This window comes from Crocuta crocuta, unplaced genomic scaffold (assembly GCF_008692635.1).
Source record: "Crocuta crocuta isolate KB4526 unplaced genomic scaffold, BGI_CrCroc_1.0 scaffold30, whole genome shotgun sequence".
Lineage (NCBI taxonomy): Eukaryota > Metazoa > Chordata > Mammalia > Carnivora > Hyaenidae > Crocuta > Crocuta crocuta.
Genome location: NW_027528345.1, coordinates 6213739 through 6235158, shown reverse-complemented (window position 1 = coordinate 6235158; position 21420 = coordinate 6213739). Strand labels below are relative to the sequence as shown.

The window sequence follows — 21420 nt, the reverse complement described above, 5'->3', positions numbered from 1 at the left end:
TTTCCTTTTGAAGAAGCTATTAGAATTTTTTTGATAAAAGCCTATCTTACAGTTTTTTTTAAACCAGAGACAGATTTAAGAAATACATTTGAGACTTACAGTAAAGAAGCACTTTTTATTACTAATTTGTCAAAATAAGGAAAACTGCAGTTAGCTAGTAGGACTTCAGAAATAACGGGATTTTAAATGATCTTTCCAAAGCCCTTGAGCCTTCCAAAATTAGTACAAATTCAAAATATGGGGGTTTGGGGTGTAGGGCGGTAGGGGAGGGTAGCTATAATTGAAATCCTACAGGTCTCTCTCCTTTTCAATTTTCCAAGAATCTTGTGAATCCATTCTGTGTATACATCTCTGCTAAGTTCTGTGTTTCTCTTTAAATTTTTATTACAACTTCTTCCATTAGCGCTGTTTTAGGTCATGGCACAGTCAGGTTATTTACCAGCAGACTCTCAACTTTAACTCGATTCTTTTGCTTCTGTGGGCTTTTCTGGCCATTACTGTGGCATGCTTCTAGAGGACTTCTAATCAAATGAGTTGCATGGTAAATACTGATATCACATCTTTGTTCAGAATGCCCAGGGCTCCCTGCTTTCTTCATGCCTGTTTTTGTCAAATTAATGTTGACATGTCCCCAAATAATGGATAGCTCACTGAATTTCAAATGGGATACTGTGTGGGGCAAGAATTCACAAGGCATTTCAGTGGAGGCTTCCTGAAAATAGGGGAATAAAAGCAATGGAATGAACACGGTTACAAGGAGGAAATTTGGCTGATGATGACAATAGGTTGAAAGAGGGGAGGAAATAAAACAAAAGCAACTCAAATTCATCAATGAGCCACAGAGAACTTACTGTTCCCAAAAGCATTCTGTCTTTCTCTCATTCCCTGCTTGCCACCAGCAACCAAGTCCTGCTACACATAAAACATGTATGCCCTTCCTTCCCATCCTCACGGATACATCCTGGTTATAGCATACATCATCTGCCTACATTGTTATCCAGTCCGTCTATATTTAAACTCTTCTAAAGAATTATGAGAACGTCTTTCCACTAAAGTGAAATGTCTGCCTATGTATACCTCCGATTCATGGGTCTTAATACTATATTTTGCAACTTCATCTGCCAATTGCTATCATCAAATATTTAAACTTGATGTCCTGCTTTGCCTAAGTGTCAGGGTCTACCACTTGATTTTCCCAAATCAACATGGTCTCCCCTCCTTAAAATGGAGGCTTTTACCAATACTGAATGGGAGAAGCCTAGTACTTTCTTTGTTCTGGACATGTAGGTGCAAATGCAACCTAAACTTGCATGAACTTTTTGACATTGTTATTACATGCTTGATCCATACTATGATTTAATTAGCCAAACACCAAGCCTTTTCACATAATCAAGTCATTAGCTTCAGCCCTTATGATTTGTACTTAGGCAGCAGATATTTGTGAATCAGGAGGAGGCCGTTACTTTAATTCATATTGATTTTTGTCTCCTCTAGAAATTGATTTCCAGCCATTGTTCCACAGTCTTGGTACCAAGATCAATTGCCCAGATAAGTATACTCTCACTAGGTCCACATTTCTTCATTCTGTATTTAAATACAATTTTGTTTACACCATTTGCTAAAATCAAAACACACAAAAATGTGTCAACTATACCTCAATTTTTAAAAAACACAAACATGTCTGTGACTTTCTCCTGTTCTACCATTATAATTACCCTCATTAAAAAAAAAAAGGTAATGGGCTCTGTTTGACATGACTTATTTATAATGAACTTGCATTGGCTCCTGGGGGCCTTTCCTTTTTCCAACATTTACAAACCACCCCCTTAAAAATCTCATCCTGTAATATTCCTGGAGGGTAATACTCCAGTGTTAGTATCTCCATTTATCAGAATTTTGTCCACGTCCAACTTCTACCCTAACCCTACCCCTTCTGGAAAATTGCCACATTTGTCCCTCTATTATTCTGGTAATTGTCCCAGCCCTCATATCACCCCCATTAGCAACTGTGGTTCCATGAGCAAATCCACATGCTCTTTTAATACCCTGGTTGATATATAATTTTTCTGGCTAAGAAATTTAAATTTATTTGGAATAATGATATTCTTTCCTACAACAGTCTCACGCAGCATGGGCTTCTTTTATTATTTTTTTATTTTTATTTTTGAGAGAGACAGACTGCAAGCAGGGGAGGGGAAGAGAAAGAGAGAGAAAGAGAGAGAATGAGAATCCAAAGGAGGCTCCAGGCTGTCAGCACAAAGCCCAATGTGGGGCCCAAATTTGGGAATGGAGAAATCATGACCTGAGCCAAAGTCAGACAGTCAACAGACTGAGCCACCCAGGCACACCCAACATGGACTTCTACGGCTCCTTCCCAGGGCTTGAATCTTTTCATTCTAAAGGTCACCTTCATTAGCAGAAAAGACAAAAGCAATATGGAAGTTGATACACTCTTTTCTGTCATCTCATACCATTACACGGTCTTCCTCAAATTTTGGACAGGACACTGCTTCAGAATCTAACATAACTCAAAATCAATTCTCTCACTCATCATGCCAAGCATTTTTTCCACAAGGTTCCACTCACACACTCACTCTGGACTTTAGGTTTATTCTAAAATGTTAATAATAATGGAAAAAATAAGACTGGGGCGTTCCAGTGGATTATTAGTATGGGACGACAGTTTTGTTAGCACTCTGAGTTAAACTGACCTTAGCTAGTCTGGCTGGCTGGACCTAGAAGCCCAATCACCATTTATGACTGTTTCTCTGGGAAAATGCATTCTGCATTCCAAAGAAGTGACTCAGAAAGAGACTTCTGACTGAGACTTTGCATGCTGGACTGCCGCTGATTCTTGTTCCTACTCTCCAAACCCAACAAATGCACAAATGTAGCTTCGGAGTCAGCCACATACAGCAAATGAGTACATCCCCTTCCTTCCATATTCAGGCAAACTACACATTCCCTCACCTTTTGCTCTTGAGTATACAAAATGCTTTCAAAGTTGAAATGCCATGTGCATTCCTCTCATAGCAAATGGGCCAATTCAGCAGTTCTTACTAGCCTATCTATGGTCTCCTTTCTCCTTTCTCCTTTTGAGAGTTCCTTTTGCCAAATCACTGTTCCTTTATTTGGTTTCCTTTCTTGGTTTAGTTCCTTTTCTCTTTTATTTTGGTGAACTTGGTGCCAAAAGGTACAAGGCAAAACCATCCTATTTCTTTGTTTGTAGAAGATACAAGAGCACAAATCCTAGTAAAGAAATGCTTGAGCAGAAGGGTCCTACCTTATTCACAGTCTTCCAGATCCAGAAGATCTTGTGAGCCTGAGGCAGACCTTGGTACTTCAGTTGGATTTCTGGGATTAGCCAGAAGGACTCTGGACAGCTCATAAAATAAACTATCATCTCTCTCAATAGCCCCTAGCATCAATTCATTTGCGTCAGGGCCATCTAGACCAGAAATAACCAAAATGAAGTCTGGATGTTGGTGGTGGGGAGTAGGAGGGAATGAAGATTAAAACAGAGCCTGGAACCCACCTTGAAATAAAACTTGATCAATCACTGAAACATAGCCTGCAAACAAAAATATGCAGATGCATGGGCAGCTGGCTCTGATTATTCTTTTATACCTTTCACACTCAGCACAAGAAGGTGGACATTCATTGTCCTCTATGTTCTTGGGATGAAAATAGTTCCCCTTAGGTCCATGCAAAGAGTAAGACCCCAGAGCTTTCTAGAGCCTTTCATCTTCTACCTCCCAGCTGATGTTCCTAGCCTGCGGAAAATCTGGCCCCTGGCTCACATTTCCCTTTCCATTCTAAGTTTTCCCTCATTCAGAAAGACATCTGCATCCACAGACATGACTGGGCCACCTTGGTCCTTTAGTAACTTATCACCAATGATGGTCTCCCTTTCATGCACTAACTTCCATGGTCCAAACCTAGACCTTGTTATCACTTGAAAAATTGCCTTTCCAAAATCACTTACTCAGGAACCCCCTTTCTGACCACAACTAACAACATCCTGTCGTTAAGTGCACAATGACCTCAGAGGCCCTGTGACGTTTTCTCACCAATCTGCAGATTTGCATTTCCTTCCCTCCCCTCCTGTAAGGTTGCATTTCCCAGCTCATCATTTCAAAGGCACTCTTGCCAATGTTCTGCTCTTTCCATCACAACCACCTAGCAAAGCCCTAACTCGGGCTGAATCCTGCTGCCTGCTCTCTTGGTGTCTGAGTGATGCTGGAGAAACCACAGAAGCGCAGGCTGGTTTAGCTGTAAATTCAGGCCGCTAGCCCCACAGGTCCTCACCACTGCCCAGACATCCTAGAAATTTTCCTAGGTTTTCCAAGCCAGCTTGGTCTCTCACTTCACAACTAATTCAACACGCCAGCTCCGCCCCACCACCCCCCCACCTCCGCCCCTGCACTCACTGCTCTCTTCATTCTCAGCAGCTGAAAATGGAAGCTGCTGCACGAAAACTTCCTCTGCTTCTCTCCAACAAATCCATAAGCCAGTCGCATCCACCTGCTGCTCCTGGACCTTTGGGGACGCTGCTCCATGACCTGATGTTGACTCCTCCACATTTACAAATCATCCCACAGCCCATTTCAAACCACTCTTTTCTCTAAGTCAGTTGCTCCCCCGGCATGGATCCTTCTCATCAATATTTAAATCTGGTCCTGGCTCCATCTGACCCACAGAATGAAATCATCTCTGGTTCTCCAGTCTCCTCTGCTTACTGCTCTCTCATCCTCTAGCCCTTCATAGTCAAACTCCTAGAAAGAGAGGCATTTTCTGTTTTTTCTCCCGCTCATTGCATAATCTGCCCTAATCTGGATTTGAAGGGCATCCCCAGCACTCCCTACAAAGAGCTTTATCGAAGGACACTAGGGACCCCAATGCTTTCTCAGTATTCCTCTAACTCACTGGTTCTTAAATAAGGGCAACTTTTCCCCCAGGGACACTTAACAGTGTCTGGGCCTATTTGGTTGTCACAGCTGGGGGAAGGAACCCTTATGTCTCATGGGTAGAGGCCAAGGGTGCTGCTAAACACCCTATGATGCAGAGGACAACCCCCACAACAAGGAGAAGTCCAGCCCAGAATTTCAGTGGTGCTGAGGGTGAGAAACCCTGATACAACTGCAACTTCGTGAGACTACTCACCACTTCATCTGCTTCTTGGTGTCTGGCCTGCCCCTCTTCAGATTGCTCTCCTACCTCTCTGGTAATCGCCGTTGGCAGCCATCTACTCATTCCTGAGTCACTACCCCTCATTCCTTAGAGATTTAAGCCCTGCCTCACTGTTAACCTCTCCCAGGCATGTCTCTGGATAGAATTCTTGGGGATTTCCACACGTACGTGCGACCCTTCCACCACCTGTCCTTACAACTCCACGCTGCCCCAGCCCCTCATTCCATGCTCATATCCCAGCCCTCATCCGTACCGGCTGCTGTCATCCCTCCCTCAGTGAGGAAGATCGGATTCTCCAACCAACACTTCCTAGTTTCCAGTTCACTCTCTCCAATACCCCAACTGCAAAAATGATCAAACCCACCAAGGTCTCACTCTCTTGATCCTACTGCCTCACTCTGGTCCTCTGCTCTCTTGCAAACACCCTGAAACTCACTTAGACTTGTCTTGCTTCGCTGAACTGACTTGGAAGAAACTCCCTAATTGGTTAAATCAAACTTGTTGCCTAATGTACACCTGTTCCCCAGAGCTGGACTTGAATGGGAAAAGCACACACTCATCATGACCAGGAACCTCAAGTGGGCTCTCAGTGCTGCCAGGAAATCATACTACATTTCCCAGAACATTCACTCTCAGGCAACGGTGTCAGACCTTCTCTCTCTCCAGGTCTCTTCATCTCTTCTTCCTTCCTCCATCTTATTTAATGCCTTGCTTCTCATTTCACTGGTAAACAAGAAGCAATCAAGAAGAAACAAGCTCTTACTAGCAAAACCACTGAACTAATTCCACCTGGGTCTTCCCTCCTACTTACAAGAATGAGTGGTCTCTAAAGCCAGGAAGGGTAACTAACCTTTCCCCTTATGGACCAGATTCCATTCCTTTCTTGCCTTCTCAAGGATGTCATTCCAAAATTTCTTCCTTCTCACTCCTGCATCCTCAAATTTTCTCTCCCATCACCTTACATACAGTAAGTCCTGCTTCTTTTTTTTTTTTCTTTTTTTTCTTTTTTGGTATACACAGCCGATATAGGCCTGGAAGCTGAACACCACAATGAGAGAGACAGATAGTCCGCCCAGCAGAGCACAGCAGGCAGCATTCTGGGGCTTGTAACACTTGCTTTACAGGCACGTCGGCAGGGCAGGGGCGTCTTGTCATGCCCAGGAGTCCGGGAGGCTCCCTGGCCTGAGGTCCTGGGCAGCGTGGGCAGATGGCACCTGGGCTCAGCTCACACCACTCAGGGCCTCAGCGGCACACTCGGGCAGGACAAAGGCTGCCTGGTACACATCACAGTTGTAGTAATTTCAGCTGTTCTACCTGCTTCAGCTTCTGCATGGGCTTCCAGAAGTTGGTGCTCAGATTTTTGCTGCACGGCACGAGGCTGCCTGCCTCTCGGGGGACAGTGCAGTAAGCGTAGGCCACCACAGGGAGGAGCGGCCTGCAGAACCGCTGCATCTCCTTGATGGGGTCCAGGTAAGAGGGTTCCTTGAGGAGCCTCTCGCCAGGGCCCATGGGGTCTGAGGAGTCTGTGATGGTAACATCGAAGGCATCCTGGTTCTGATCCGTGAATTCTAGACCGTCGCCCACGTATAGGGTCACCTTGGAGCTGGAGTAGCCCACGGCCATGCCCAGCAGGACTTCTTAGAGACCCGAATGACGTCCTCGTCGATCTCACACTGGGCCACGGACTCCACGGAGGAACGCTTCACCACCTCCTGCAGGGCACCCCCCTCCCCACCCGTGGCGCTGAGCACCACCCTGCATGAGTTTGGTGGCTGCGGACGGGCGGGCTGGCTGCCAGCTCCTGGTACGGGCACTCCCCCCTCCGTACGCTGGATGCCACCATCCAACACCAGCACACTGCCACAGCTCTTACTGCAGAAGACCAGGATATTCTGGTAGGGCTCCCCGGCAGGCGGAGCATGGGACCTGTCCGCCACCCTGGCCCCGACCTAACCCAGCTGGAGGGGTGGGGGCAATTCCTGCCATCTTAACACTGACTGTATGAAGAAACAAACAAACCAACCAAAAACCTCTCTTCATCCTAATCCATAATAACCTCTTCCTCTACATTCATGTTCAGGAAAAAAAAAAAAAAGTGTTACCTAAGTGCTATGTACCTGGTCCCTTTTCTCCCAACCTGTTTTCAATCCTCCGTAGTTTTGTAGCCCCCCAGTCAGCTGAGCCTTCTCCTGTCAGGGTCTCTTCCGCACGGCGAAATCCAATTTCCCATCCTCATCGGCGGATGTGGTCACTCCCTCTGACTTTTTACTTTCCCCATTTGGCTTCCAGGACTCTCCTCGTTCTCCTCCAGCATCACTGGCTCCCCCTTCTCAGCCTCCGCGGCTGCTGCTTCCTCGTCTCTCTGACCTGTGACCAGGGGAGTCCCCAGGGCTCGCTCTGGGGTGTCTTCACCTCACCCCTGCTGTTCTCATCCAGTCCACGGCTTTCAACACCACCTGCATGCTGACAACTCCCACGTCTCTAGCTCTCTTTAACTCCAGACCCATATATTTTACTGCACATCGACATCTCTATTTGGAGGTCTCAAATTTTCCAGCTTGAAAACAGAATTTTTATTTCTTCTGCATAGTCTCCCCTCAGCCTGCTCCTTCCCCAGCCCCTCTCAGGTCAAAAACTATGGAGTCATCCTTGACTGCTCTTTCTCACTCACCTCACATCCGATCTGTCAACAAATGCTACTGGTTCTTCAGAACATACGGAGAATTTGTGAGTATGTCTCACTAACGCCACAATAACCCTCGGGGCCAAGCCACCACCACCTCTCACTGGGCTGCTGATAAGTCCCATTGGTCTCCCTGCTTCTGCTCTCATTCCTCCACAGTCTATTCTCAACACAGCCAAAGTCCTGTTAAAACACGGGGCTGTGCAGGTCAAGTGTCCCTCCTCTGATCAAAGTCCCCAGTTTATCTTCCAAAGGCTTAGTTCAAATGATTTCCCAAGTCAAAGTAAAACCAAAGTGTTTACAATAAAGTCCCCACTACCTACTCTTTTCACTACGTTTCATTCTGCTCGTCATGCTGGCCTCCTTCCATTTCCTCAAACATATCTCAAACCCCTACCTCAGGACCTTTGTCTATGCTATTTCTTCGGCCTGGAATGCCCTTCATCTAGATTTCCAAATAGGTTGCCCCAGCACCTCTGCTTTCAGGTCTTTCCACTTGCCACCTTCTGACCACTCTATTGCTGAGGAATCCCCTGAACACTCTATTTAAAACCACAGCCCACCCCAGGGGGACATCACCTCCAGGAAACATCACCTCCAGGGGGACATGACCTCCAGGGGGACATCACCTCCAGGGGACATCACCTCCAGGGGGACATGACCTCCAGGGGACATCACCTCCAGGGGACACCACCTCCAGGGGGACATCACCTCCAGGGGACATCACCTCCCTGTGGTGTTGCCCCCTGACATAGACCACAAGCTTCCTGTGGCATTTGGGCAAAATGGTCCTTTGTCTTCAAATATCAGTAACTTTCTTATGCTTAAATTGTGCCCTGACTTATGATAAAACTGTACTGTTGTCCTTGAAAAATAAAAAAAAAAACACAAAAAACCATAGCCAACCCCCACACCCCCAAGACACACATATAACCCTTAATTTTCTCTAAAGGACTTACCCTGTAATGGCATGTTATAGACCTTATTTATTTTGTCTTTTATGTCTCCCCACCAAAATGTAAGCTCCACAAGTATAGGGATTTTTTTCTTCTGTCATTCGCTACAGTGCCTAAAACAGTAGATTAACATTTTAACTCTTGGGGATCACATGTATTTTCATCTAGTTTTTAAAGACAATCAAGCTTGAATTTCAGGAAATCAACTGTATTTTTTGTAAAGAAGCATATTCCCTCAAAAAGGGAGCCAGTTACATGAAATCCCAAAGAGGATAATGACTCTTCAGACCTCCTTCTCTCTACAGAACCACAGATGTGAAATGAAGAGGACATATTTTTGTTCCACTTTGATCCTCATCTTCCTGAATCTATGTTTTAGCTTAGTCTTTCTAAATCCTGTGGTTTCTCAACATCTTCCCTGGTTTATTCTATCATAATCCTAATATTATTTTGCCAGCCCAAACTCTTATTATCTAAGAGTTTGGCAGAAGCTAAGCCAAGGAAAACATCATCAATTGGCATGACACTAGAGCTGGTTAAGAATCGCCCTGCTTCTGGGGTGCCTGGGTGGCTCAGTTGGTTGAGTGTCTGACTTCGGCTCAGGTCATGATTTCACTGTTCGTGNTAAAAAAAAAAAAATCATCCTGTCTCTAAAAAGCCAGGAGAGTTATACATAAACCTTAAGTTCTGGAAAGGCGGGAAAAGGGAATATTACTAGTGAGACTCAGCTCATAAAATGTAATTCCTTAGCCTTTCCTTTCCTTCCATGTGCTTTTGTGTTGACCACAGTTCCCACCCAGCCAGCTACAAGCAGACTCCCCACTGGTTCACAGAGTTCCTCCCACACCACACTCCTTACTCCTGTGTGCTCAACTCAAGTCAATCATGCCCACTAGAGTTCATGGGTCAGTACCAAGCAGAATCAGGGTTTCTAGAAAGAGCCTTGACCATTACCCAAACTTTCCTCTACTTTCCCTCTCCTTTTTTCCCTACTCCTTGGGGCTTGGAATGCCCCTGGTTTCCTCTGGGCCAGCCATGACTGATGAGCCTCTGGACTATCCCCTCAGATCACCTTTGCTCTTAAGCAGAACTGAAATTAGCACCAGGGGAAGCCTAGGTTGCCCTATACTTGCCTGCTACCATATTGCAGAAAAACCTTTTTCTGCAATGATGTGGATGGCTCCTCATCTTCATTTTGTTTTGTTTCATTTTGTTTTTAATGTTTGTTTTCTGAGAGAGAGAGAGAAAGACAGCATGAGCAGGGGAGGGGGGAAGGTGTGGGGGAGGGGCGGGGAGAAAGGATCTGAAGTAAGCTCTGTGCTGACAACAGAGAGCCTGATATGGGGCTCGATGTCACGAACCAGGAGATCATGACCTGAGCTGAAATCAAGAGTCAGACACTTAACCTAATGAGCTACCCAGGTGTCCCCATCCTCACTTAAAAAAAAAAATTATTTTTTTTTAATTTTAGAGAGAGCACACACACACACAAGTAGAGGAGAGGAGCAAATGGGGGTTGGGAAGAAAGACAGAGGGAGAAGGAGAGAAAATGAATCTCAAGCAGGCTCCACACTTTGCACAGGGCTCAATGTGGGGCTTGATCCCATGACCCTGGGACCATGACCTGAGCCAAAATCAAGAGTCAGATGCTCAACTGACTGAGGCACTCAGGTTCCTCTCTTCATTTTTGGTTCAGACTGCCTACTTCTGTAGTCTCTGCTTCAAAGTCTGAATTCTACAAGGCTATCTGGATCTCTGATACTCACTCCCCAGGCTCACTTTGGCCAAATTCCTTTTCCAGAGTCTGATGCCCATCATCATGAACCTAGTCTATTTCCAGGACCCACGTCTATAAATGATGGCCACCGTTCACAGGGTTCCAGAACATCTGGTCATGTCACCATTTCCTCGACTAGATCTCCCTTAAACTAATTGCTCCAAAAATTATAATGTTGATCAATTACAGTTCATCAACACAAGAGAACAGATGTTAGAGAAGATAACAATAACGTCAGAGGAAAAAAAAAAAACAGCGTGGAGCTGAACACCTTAAACTTACACAGTGCTACATGTCAATTATATCTCAAAACAACTGGAAAAACAACAGTGTGGGAAATTATTCAGGATGAAATATCCAGTTAATAAAGCACATTATAAACAGGTTTTTACTGGACTTGAACAAAAACCCAAACCGGGATCGAGATGGTGCCCTACCACAAGATCAGCTAATTACCTTCTGTAAAGTCAGCATTTAGCCAGACCCCTTTCACCATGAAGCCCATCCACACCCCCACCCCACCTCTAAGTGGGCTCTGTCACAAGCTTTGGGGTAGCAAGAACACAGGTACTTTAGGTCCACGTCTCTGTTCGCCCCCTAGCATTTCAGATGGTTTGGCAAAACTCACTCTCCTCTGTCTGCAAAGTAGAATGAGAGGTGAACAGGACCAACACAGGTACGCAGGGGACCTGTCATCGGTGGACAAACCCTGCATAGACCCAGAGGAGCAGCAGGGTGGGCCCTACTGAGAACAAGGCGGCCTGCTGTCTGTCTTGGAGCCACCCAGGGGCTTCACAGTAGCATTTGCTTACCCATGATTCACACAGACTATGTGGCAACACTGGCTTTGCCTGACTAGTCACATTACAGACACCTGAGCTGTGAAGGAAAGCTTTAAGGTGCTTCTCATTCCGGTGACCAAGGCTCCTCGACCAGCACTGCTGGCTTAGGCCTTGTTTTAAACTAAAGAAGAACAGAAATCCTGAAGGAAACAAACTAATAATGATAAGCACTGCATTCTCCCTGTTGGCCAAACTATACAAATACACTCCGCTGTCTGAAAACACTAGGCTTTGATCCTTCTAAAATCTGAATGACTTGAGGATAAGGCCTGAGCAAACACGGTCCGTGCTTCGCTTTATTTCAGTTCACCTCTGCAAACGGCAGGTGCACCTTCCAAATGCCAGATGGAGAAACACAGAACGCTGATATTTCAGCTTTTACCCTTCCCCATCTTCCTTCTGGTTTCAATCGTGCTTTGTGCCAGGCTCCCTTTGCTCCTAGGTTTATACTCTTGCCCGTTTCTGATTTAAAGTTTTGGTTTGGATCAGCTTACCTGGTTTTGTCCTGGCATCTGCCCAATGCACCTGCCTACACACTGGAGCCACCCCTTCTCACTGATGCTGTAGCTTTCTGCCTACAAAAAAGGCTACCCTTAAACATCGTGCCGGATTCCCTCGAGTATCCTGTTCCCAGGGCACCTTACACACCTCCTGTTTGTTTGCCACGGAGACAGCAGCTGGGGAAATATACGTTTACTATGGAACTGGAAGTACAGGGGCTCCAGTGATGTGACGAGAAGAAACCAGCAGCCATGTACATGTAACCCAAAGACGTGGTGTGCAATGAGCATCAAATGTATGAACACCTATAAAGCACCAGAAAAATCACAGACTCCTTCTTAAGGCAGGACACGCAATTAGAGAAAGAGAATAGCTGGATATAGAAATGTTGTATCAACCACATATATAAGGAAACCATGATTAACATATTTACCTGCACTAACGCAGTCTAAAAAAATGATTCCAGATATTCTTGAAGCATGACAGGGAAAAATAAAAACATGGGGATTTAGCTGAAAAATCTCCTTTCAGCTTGGGTGTTCACAGACCCATTGTTAGGACAAATCTCTCAAAACGTTAAGTGTATCCTGCATCCCTCAAGTTCAACTCCTGATTGCTCTAGCTTAGACTCCCCAGCCTTCCTTTCCCTTGGAAAGGAAAATGCGGTAGAGTCAAGAAGTTAATGCTGAAGGCTGAATAACATCACCAGTGTAATTACCAGTGTAGACTATCTACGGCAAAGACTTTGCTAGGGCACACCAATCTCAAACGTCATCATCTACTAAAAGCTGTTCTTAAGAAGAATACTTTTATTTTCACCCAGGGAATCGGTGTGAACTATATAGGTGTTTACCAAGCACATCAATACTTCATTGCACACAGCTCTTTTTAGATTACCTATAGTGCTTAAGGAGTACCAACAAACAGAGACTGAAACCAAAAAGGGCTAGCTCCATGAGTCTGTACCAATTTCACATTCAAATGTGAAATATCTGTGTCAATTCTGCTTTAGGGGCTCTAACTGGAGAAGTTAGAAAAACTGCAAAGCTGCTCTGCTACTTTAAGATACAGGAATATTGGTGAGCGCCCACAATTTTCCTTCACTGAAAATCTCATTGAATATAACAGGGAAGTCATTGAATACTATGTCTTTCTATTATATCCAAGTGCTTTTCACAGTAGGCAATCTGCTAGTACACCACAGGAGTCCCACACTGTGAAATACAGTGGCATTGTGGATATAGTTTTATGGGTGATCCCTTTTCAGTCCAGAGCACTGCCTAGTTTCCTTACTCTTGGCTGAACTGAGTAGGTAATCCATAAAGAATGAGTGAGAAGAGGAAAAGCACATAACGAGGGTTTTTTTTTTTTGTCTTTATCAATAATACAATTGTGATCTGCCAATTACTAGAGTGGTGACTGTATATCACAATTTGAAAAGAAAGCAAGAAGAGATTTTTGCATTGCTAAGGTGGTAGCCAAGCCATTTAAAGCAAGGGGGCATTTACAATAATGAAATCTAGGTGGATCCCGGCAGGCTTTTCCTATACATCTGGTGCAATAATATGGTACATGAGTCATAGAAATACTTCTTCCCATCCCCCTCTTCAAATGAGCCTAGTATAAAATCTATTTAGTAAGGACATTCTGCACAAGGCATCCTATGTGCTTAATTTTCTTTAAACAAGGCATTAATAAAACCACAGCAGCATCTAATAAGATTTTTAATTCCTGGAGGGTAGGAACCATGGCTAATCTTTAATGAGTCTAATTTAGTGAGAGCATTTAGTTCCCCTCTTGGTAGGAACACCAATAAAATATTCCTAGCCCTAGAAGATACATCTATATAGGCTGTATGACTGTAGGGTCCACAGTGAAATGGAAATCAGGCTGGTCAGCGCACCTAGATGTGCTCAGTAAAGACTGGTTTCCAGAGCTGCTAACAGCAGAAACCAATAAATACCAAAGCTATTAATGAACGAAGGAGAAGTTTTGGCAGTAACACTGCTACTTTACTGCAGAAAGAGTTCCCATTTGCTGTTTACAAGCAGTATGAAGAACAAACCTATAGAGCATCATGATGCCAAGACACTGTAGTTCAGTAACTTGTCCCCCAGGGAACAGGAGCTTTAAATACACAGCCACTGCAAGTGAGACGGTGCCAGATCTAGAGGCGCCAAAGGCAAGATTTCATAAAGCATCCTTTTCTCCATTTTGTAAGAAATCTCTCGCTAACCAACTCAAATTTAAGATAGAGTAGGAGTACTTACAAATTCTGGGGTTTGGAAATCAGGCTGACTTTCCAGTGTTCCGAAACTGGAGACAACGGTCTGTTCAAGGTTTTCCAACACTAAAAATAAACAAATAAAGCATAACTTCATTAGCTCATATACTTTTTTGCTTTTAAATCATCACTGGCTTAACAACTGTATTTATGGCACACCTCTAAGTTTATATTATTTAACACTTTCAGTTATCAGGGACGCTCAAAATCTTTAGTAGCTATTTCATCCAGTGGACAAGGCCATGTTTCTACAGTTTTCAGTCTTAAAATGCTGTACACTAGATCTACCATGGAAAATCATTTAGTTTCTACACGGAAGGACACAGCAACTATGTTTACAACGATGTTATAAAAATCTAGCTAAGGACCATTTCAGCCTATTGATATTCTTTTTTCAACTACATCTCAGGGAACTGATGTGGAGTCATTCTGGGGTAGCAATTTTCTGTTTTAAAACCTGTTGAATACCACTGATAGAAATACACTGGGAGCCAAATAAAATTATCTAGTAGGGTACATTAATAAAAATGAAACAGGTAAAATTAATTTAGCAATATGATCTCTTTAACTTGATATACACAGATTATTATTTAAATATGTATTCAGGGGAAAAATAGTTTTAAACAGAGAGGGAGGCAAACCACAAGAGAGTCTTAAATACAGAGAACAAACTGAGGATTGATGGGGAGACAGTGGGGGAGAGGGATGGGTGATGGGCACTAAGGAGGGCACTTGTTGGGATGAGCACTGGGTGTTGTATATAAGCAATGAATCACAGGAATCTACCCCCAAAACCAAGAGCACACTATATATACTGTAAGTTAGACAACTTGACAATAAATTGTATCAAAACAAAGCAAAACAAAAAAAACAGGTATTCAAGAAGCATCTGGGTGGCTCAGCCAGTTAGGCTGACATTGGCCTGGGTCATGATCTCATGGCCAAGAGTTCGAGCCCTGCATCAGGCTCTATGCTGACAGCTAGGCCTGGAGCCTGCTTCAGATTCTGTGTCTCCCTCTCTCTCTGCCCTTCCCCTGCTTGCACTCACGCGCACGCTCTCTCTCTCAAAAATTATTAAATAAACATTAAAAAAATAACAAAAAAATAAACATGTATTCAACATAAAAATTTCTTAGTGAAATAGTTTACTTTTTTATACTATGTCTTATAAAGCCAACGTGTATGTTATACACAACACATCTCAATTTGGACTAGCCGCGTTTCAACAGCTCAACGGCCACATGTGACTAGTGGTCACTGCACAGTGTGGGAGGGAAAAAGGAGCCAAATCCAGAAGCTGAGTTGTTTTGCAAGACACCAGTCTCACCTTGTCTACAAGTTCCTGATACAAATAAAAGGGATTGTTCCAGATGAAAAGATAAGGAGAAAACAAAACAACCATTTACAGTGCGTGCTTCTAGACTGGATCCTGGTTTAAACAGGCCAATACAGAAGACTTAAATTAGAAAAATGGGAACACTGACTGTGCTGGATTATATTCAGGAATTATTAGTATTGCTAAGTGATGAGGGAGCATAAGGCAGCCTAAGGGCAAAGTACAAGCTAACAGCAGCCACCCCCCATCCCAGGGGAGATATGTATGATATCCTCAGGCACTCCTGGCTGCCCAAGGACAAAGGAAAGGAAAGGAAACAAATGGATAGCTGATAGAGATCACAGTTGGGCAGGCCGCAGTCTCCATCAATTTACATATGTCTTGGTAAATTATAAGAAAAAGGCAATCTTATCAATAGACTAATCTCCAGTACCCTGTAGACTCAGTTTCCTGGAGCCCCATCATCACCCTCCACAGTGATGTGGGGAACAAAAGCAAGAAGGAAACGGCAGATAAAACTGAACTTCCTTATAACCTGCAGCCCACTGACAAACAGTTGAGGCAGACAGAGTAAAACGTTTCTCCAGGAACCCTCTACCAGTTAAGGCCTTACTGGAGGAAGAACCTTAGCCTGACAATATGCAAGGCCTGAGGTATCTTAGGAGTCCTCTTTACCATATCGAAGTCCCCTTGGAGGCCTCCCTTTAGTCTTTACCTCCCCCAAGTCCATGGTATAAAACCAGTCACTCTACACAACCCCAGCGCAGCTCTTTCTGCCCACGGGTCCTGTCCCCGTGCTTTAATAAAATCACCTTTTGTACCAAAGACGTCTTCAAGGATTCTTTCTTGGCTGTCAGCTCTGGATCCCAGTATCACCTCCAATCTCATTAATACATGTAACAATGTAACTTGGGCTATGTAGGAAAATGTTCGTAATTAAAAGAACTTAAGGACACCTGGGTGGCTCATTCGGTTAAGCTTCTGACCAACTCAGGTCATGATCTCATGGTTCATGGGTTCAAGCCCCACGTCGGGCTCTGTGCTGACAGCCCAGAGCCTGGAGCCTGTTTCAGATTCTGTGCCTCCCTCTCAAAAATATTTTAAAAAAAAAAAAAAAAGAAAGAAAGAAAACGAAAAAAAGTAACTTAAATAATTTAATTTTTAAAATTTTTATTTTTGAGAGACAGAGACAGAGCCTGAGCGGGGAAGGAGCAGAGAGAGGGAGACAGAATCTGAAGCAGCCCAAGCTCCGAGCTGTTAGCTCGAACAGCTAGCTCTGCAGGGCTAGAACTCACGTGAGGTGAGATCATGACCTTAGCCAAGTTGGAAGCCTAACTGACTAAGCTACCCAGGCATCCTAAATATTCTTAAATATTTAAATGTGTTTAAATAAACATTAAACATTCAAATAAATTTAAATAAACATTCTAATTTATCAGCAGGTCTAACCTCTTTAATAAATCAATGACACGAGAATGGCAGATATAGCCTAAGGAATATAGCCTCCAATATATGTTTTCCCCCCCGCATCACCAAACAATTAACAGAATTCTGATGCTATCTATATGAAGATAGCACCAGATTCCAAGGATTAAGGACTTAGTCCCCCAAGACAGTCACCAGTAAGTCCAGGTGGGTACCCGTGCTTCTGACTGACTGGCTGTAAATTAAAGGCTCCCACCACCCTCTTCTCGGGTCGATTAATTTGCTAGAGCAGCTCACAGAACTTGGAGAAACATTTACTTACATTTACCAATTTATTATAAAGGGTATTATAAAGGATACAGATGAATAGCCAGATAAAGAGATACAAGGGCAAGGTAAGTGAGTAGAGACATAAGGCTTCAGCGTCCTCTCTGAAGCCACCACTCTCCCCACCTGCACACATTCACCAACCTGAAGCTCTGCAAACCTGGTCCCTTTGGGTTTTTACTTAGGCTTCATTACTTAGGCATAATTGATTGATCACTGGCCATTAGCAACTGATTCAATCTTCCTTCTCTCACCTCCTTGGAGGTCAGAGGGTGGGACTGAAAGGTTCAACCCTCTAATCTTGTGATGAGTTCCCCTAGCAACCAGCCCCCACCCGGTGGCTACCTAAAGGCTTTCCAAAAGTCACCTCATCAACATCACAAAAGACACCTTTATCTATTTCCTCACTTAGTAAATTATGCCTTGCAGGAGCTCTATGCCAGGAACTGAAAACCAAATATATATTTCTTACTATAAATTACAATATCACAAAAACCATTAGCAATATGGGATACTCAACTGAATCCTGAGTTGGACAAACCAGCTGTAAAGGATATATTTATCAAAAATAGGGTGACTGAGTATGGAATAAGCATTAAATTGTGTTAAGAAATTACTTTTAACTTTATGACGTGTGATGTTAATCTTGGCTTTGTAGTGACTTTTTTAATGCATACTAATTTTAAAAAATCCATTAGAGGCTTTTGTGAAGGAAAAGGCTGAGTCCCTATCAATCCAGAAAAATTCCCTTCAGTGGCCCAAAAAAACCTTGTCAGGGAGATTGATTAAAAGATTTCTAAGTAACTGTTTAACATAATCAAAACGTCAGCCAACAATTCAGCTACCAAATACTCCGGTTTGGCACATCACTAAGAAACATAACAGTATCTAGATTAGATTTTAGATTTACTCAAAATCTTGCCCACTAAATTCAGATCACTGTACATCTATACACTGAAAAATAAATGCCAGTAGGTATGACAACACAAACAAGTGATTTAAAAAAGTGAGTTCAGGGGTGCCTGGGTGGCTCAGTCGGTTGTGTCTGACTTTGGCTCAGGTTATGATCTCACAGTTCATGAGTTCGAGCCCTGCATTAGGCTTCATGCTGACAGCTTGGAGCCTGGAGCCTGATTCAGATTCTGTGTCATCTGCTCTCTCTGCCCCTCCGCCCCCCACCCCCCATGCTCTGTCTCTGTCTCTCAGTCAAAAATAAATAAACATTAAAAAAAAAAAGAAACTGAGTTCATCACAGGATCTCTAAATGTGAACCAAAGCAGAAACAAGAAACAGATAAGGTGAGCCAAGGCTTACAGAGCTGCAGGCATCACCAGAATTAGGGTGCTTGCCTCTGAGAACTCCATGCGAACACTGGCAGTTACTGCCCACTCTGTCACACTTAGGGAGCTGCACCATAATAAACTCGCTTATTCCAACATCAGATCAACAGCTGTCCAAGATAAGTACATTCCTGAAGGCCAACTCTAGAACTTGCTAAAATGTGTTTATATTAGTGGCTATGACATTCTCTTTTAAATTGGTGTTTTGCAGCTTGGTTTACATTAAGAAGGAAAAAACTTAACCTTTTTATATACTTAGAAAAATTATGCACGTGGTATTTATAATACATTGTTTTTTTTCCCACAGAACCAGCAAGTCAATAAAACATAATACTGCAGATATTTTTTTTAAACGAGTATTGGAAATCTGAGGGAGTGACCGGACTCTTGAATCTTATCTGGATTACTTTACAATTCGATGCCCAATTTATCTATTAGGAATCTGGGGTCAAAAGACAGGATAGAGCTGCTATGAATTTTTCTTTTCTTTTTTTCCTTCTTTTTTTTTTTTTTAAGGATAGGCTTAAGAAAGTGTGCATTTGCCTAAAGACAGAGGAAAAACAAGATGTACTGCCCAGATGTTCTATCAAATTAAAGGCATCTATGCAGCTTGAAAGGATTTGGGAGAGAAAATATAGAACTATTTATAGTTTTAGCTATTCTGCTGATAATGGAAACTAATAGATTGACTGCTTAATGTCAACACAAAGGAGAAACTGTAAATTTGAGTAAATAAAAACAGAAATGGCTTTACTGAAACATCATCTAGGTAGAACAAGGGTGCAGCTGCTGCTCAAATGACCTACTGTAAGTACTGAGAAGCAAATGATTTATGATGCTAATATGATAATTATACTTCCACTATTGAAGGGCTCCCGTTACTGTTTGATATTCTCATTTCTGGTAATCTAACACAGCTGAAAAAGTTCATTTCTCAGCAAAAATAGTCAAAATCAAGGTGACACTTTGGAGGGCTTTTTATGAAAAATAGGGCAGAATCAGGGAAAATAACATTCTAATATGGCAAAAATGTTAATTCTATTTTTTCCCTTATATCATTTTTCATGTACTATTTTGAAATGTATTTTTAGTACTGTCACCATGACTCACTTTATACAACAGAAGTACCACCTTGAATGGCTCTGTGATTAGTTCATTTCATTTTAAGCATTTGAAATGTAAAAGTTTATTTTGGGGACCTCTATTGTAACTGTTTGTCAAAAAGCTGACTAGAGAACTGAAAATTATTTATTCCAATAAATACGAAAAAACTTTGGTCTTGACCTATCAGTAGAATTTTGTATGGATGTTCAATGAAAGGACAACTGAAAGTCAGGCTCAACCAACATTCACTACCTTGTTTATAATTTTATGTAGCAGTTGTGTTGTGAGGCCCTGGGGACACCAAGAAAAACAAGGCAAGCAAGTTTCCCTCTTCTTGAGAAAAAGAAATTGAGACATGATGAATGTTAATTTTAAGCTAATTAGTAAGCTAGACAGATTTATGGAGTGCCAAAGGAATACTGTGGAAAACACTGTACACACATTTAGCAATTGGTTTGCGTAGGTAAAAGTCAAGTAATTGAGGGTTTAGGGCAAAAGAAACCGACTAAATTTCTACTTTTCCTAAGTTTTACAATCACATCATAATTAGTTAAAAGAATAGCATATTTTAAAAACTATCAATATAGTTAATATAATAAGGTTAAGGCAGTGTGGTCATTGGTGGTACTAGTTCTGACTTATTTGGCAGAACAAAATGAAGGGCCCACTATCTAGAAGTCTAGTCACATTAATGGGTTCACAACAACACAGTGGAAACCTCACCAGAAAGCTGTAATTCATAGGATTATCTGTCTATCAATTAGAAGAAATGGAGTAACTAACACTTATTATTTCAATTGCAAAATCGAGAACTTCTGTAGCAAAGCAGATTGGAGACTTATTTAAAGTGGGGGATAAAAGGAGCCATTATCTATAATTTTAAAACACAGACCATCTATTATTCATCAGAAAACACAAAAAGGTCTTTCAGGCAACTCATGAGTAAAAAAACAAAGTGCCCTAGCAATAAAAGTAATCAGAATTGGGCATTCACACTTTATCTAAGAGCACTGGCATGGAACTGGGTGGGTCCAAATGGTGATTTTTTGCCATGGAAATGATGAGACACATAGTGAATAGAAGAGAGACAGCAGATAAAAATAGATGAACCTGGTGCAAAGGGCACTGGGCATAGATTAAGGGGACTGACTGAGTTCAAGTCCTGAATCTGCAATTTAGCTACATTCCCCTAGGCAGTAATTTAAGTCTCAGTTTCTTTATCTGGAGCTGGTAGTAAAATTACTTTCAATTGTTATCTCACAGGGCTGTGCAAAGGATACAAATGACAATTCAAAAGCATGTTGTAAAAAAAAAAATACAGCACTATCTAAATATAAATTAAGTTCATGTACACAGACCCAGAGAGATGAAAAAATGTAAACAGAAATTTCCTGAGTGTCTTATTTTGTGTCTAGCACTTCTAAATGTCTGATCTTATTTAATCCTATTTTTATCTTTGTTTTCACAGATGATGAAAATCTGAGGTTATTAGTTGCCTGACGTCCACCACAAAAAATGACACAATGAGAATCTGAATCTGTCTGCTTCCAGAACTGAACATCTTTTTGAATATACTGATTTGTCTCCTGGGCTACTATGAATAATTCCAAGGGAGTCCCCACTGCAAAATGTAACCTGTTAAGGAATAGCATCTC

The 21420-nt window shown here is 42.6% G+C and overlaps 1 protein-coding gene and 1 pseudogene across 2 annotated transcripts in view; both read right to left on the bottom strand.

Moving 5' to 3' along the window:
• The window catches only part of ANO6 (anoctamin 6), a 198616-nt gene that overhangs the window by 104816 nt on the left and 72380 nt on the right, over window positions 1-21420 (bottom strand). For both annotated transcript variants that reach the window (XM_077753242.1, XM_077753243.1), the window contains one exon: window positions 14220-14299. In XM_077753242.1, coding sequence (XP_077609368.1) covers window positions 14220-14299 — 80 coding nt within the window. The remainder of the gene's footprint in view (window positions 1-14219; window positions 14300-21420) is intronic.
• LOC144222829 (spermidine synthase pseudogene) lies at window positions 6411-8227 on the bottom strand (annotated as a pseudogene).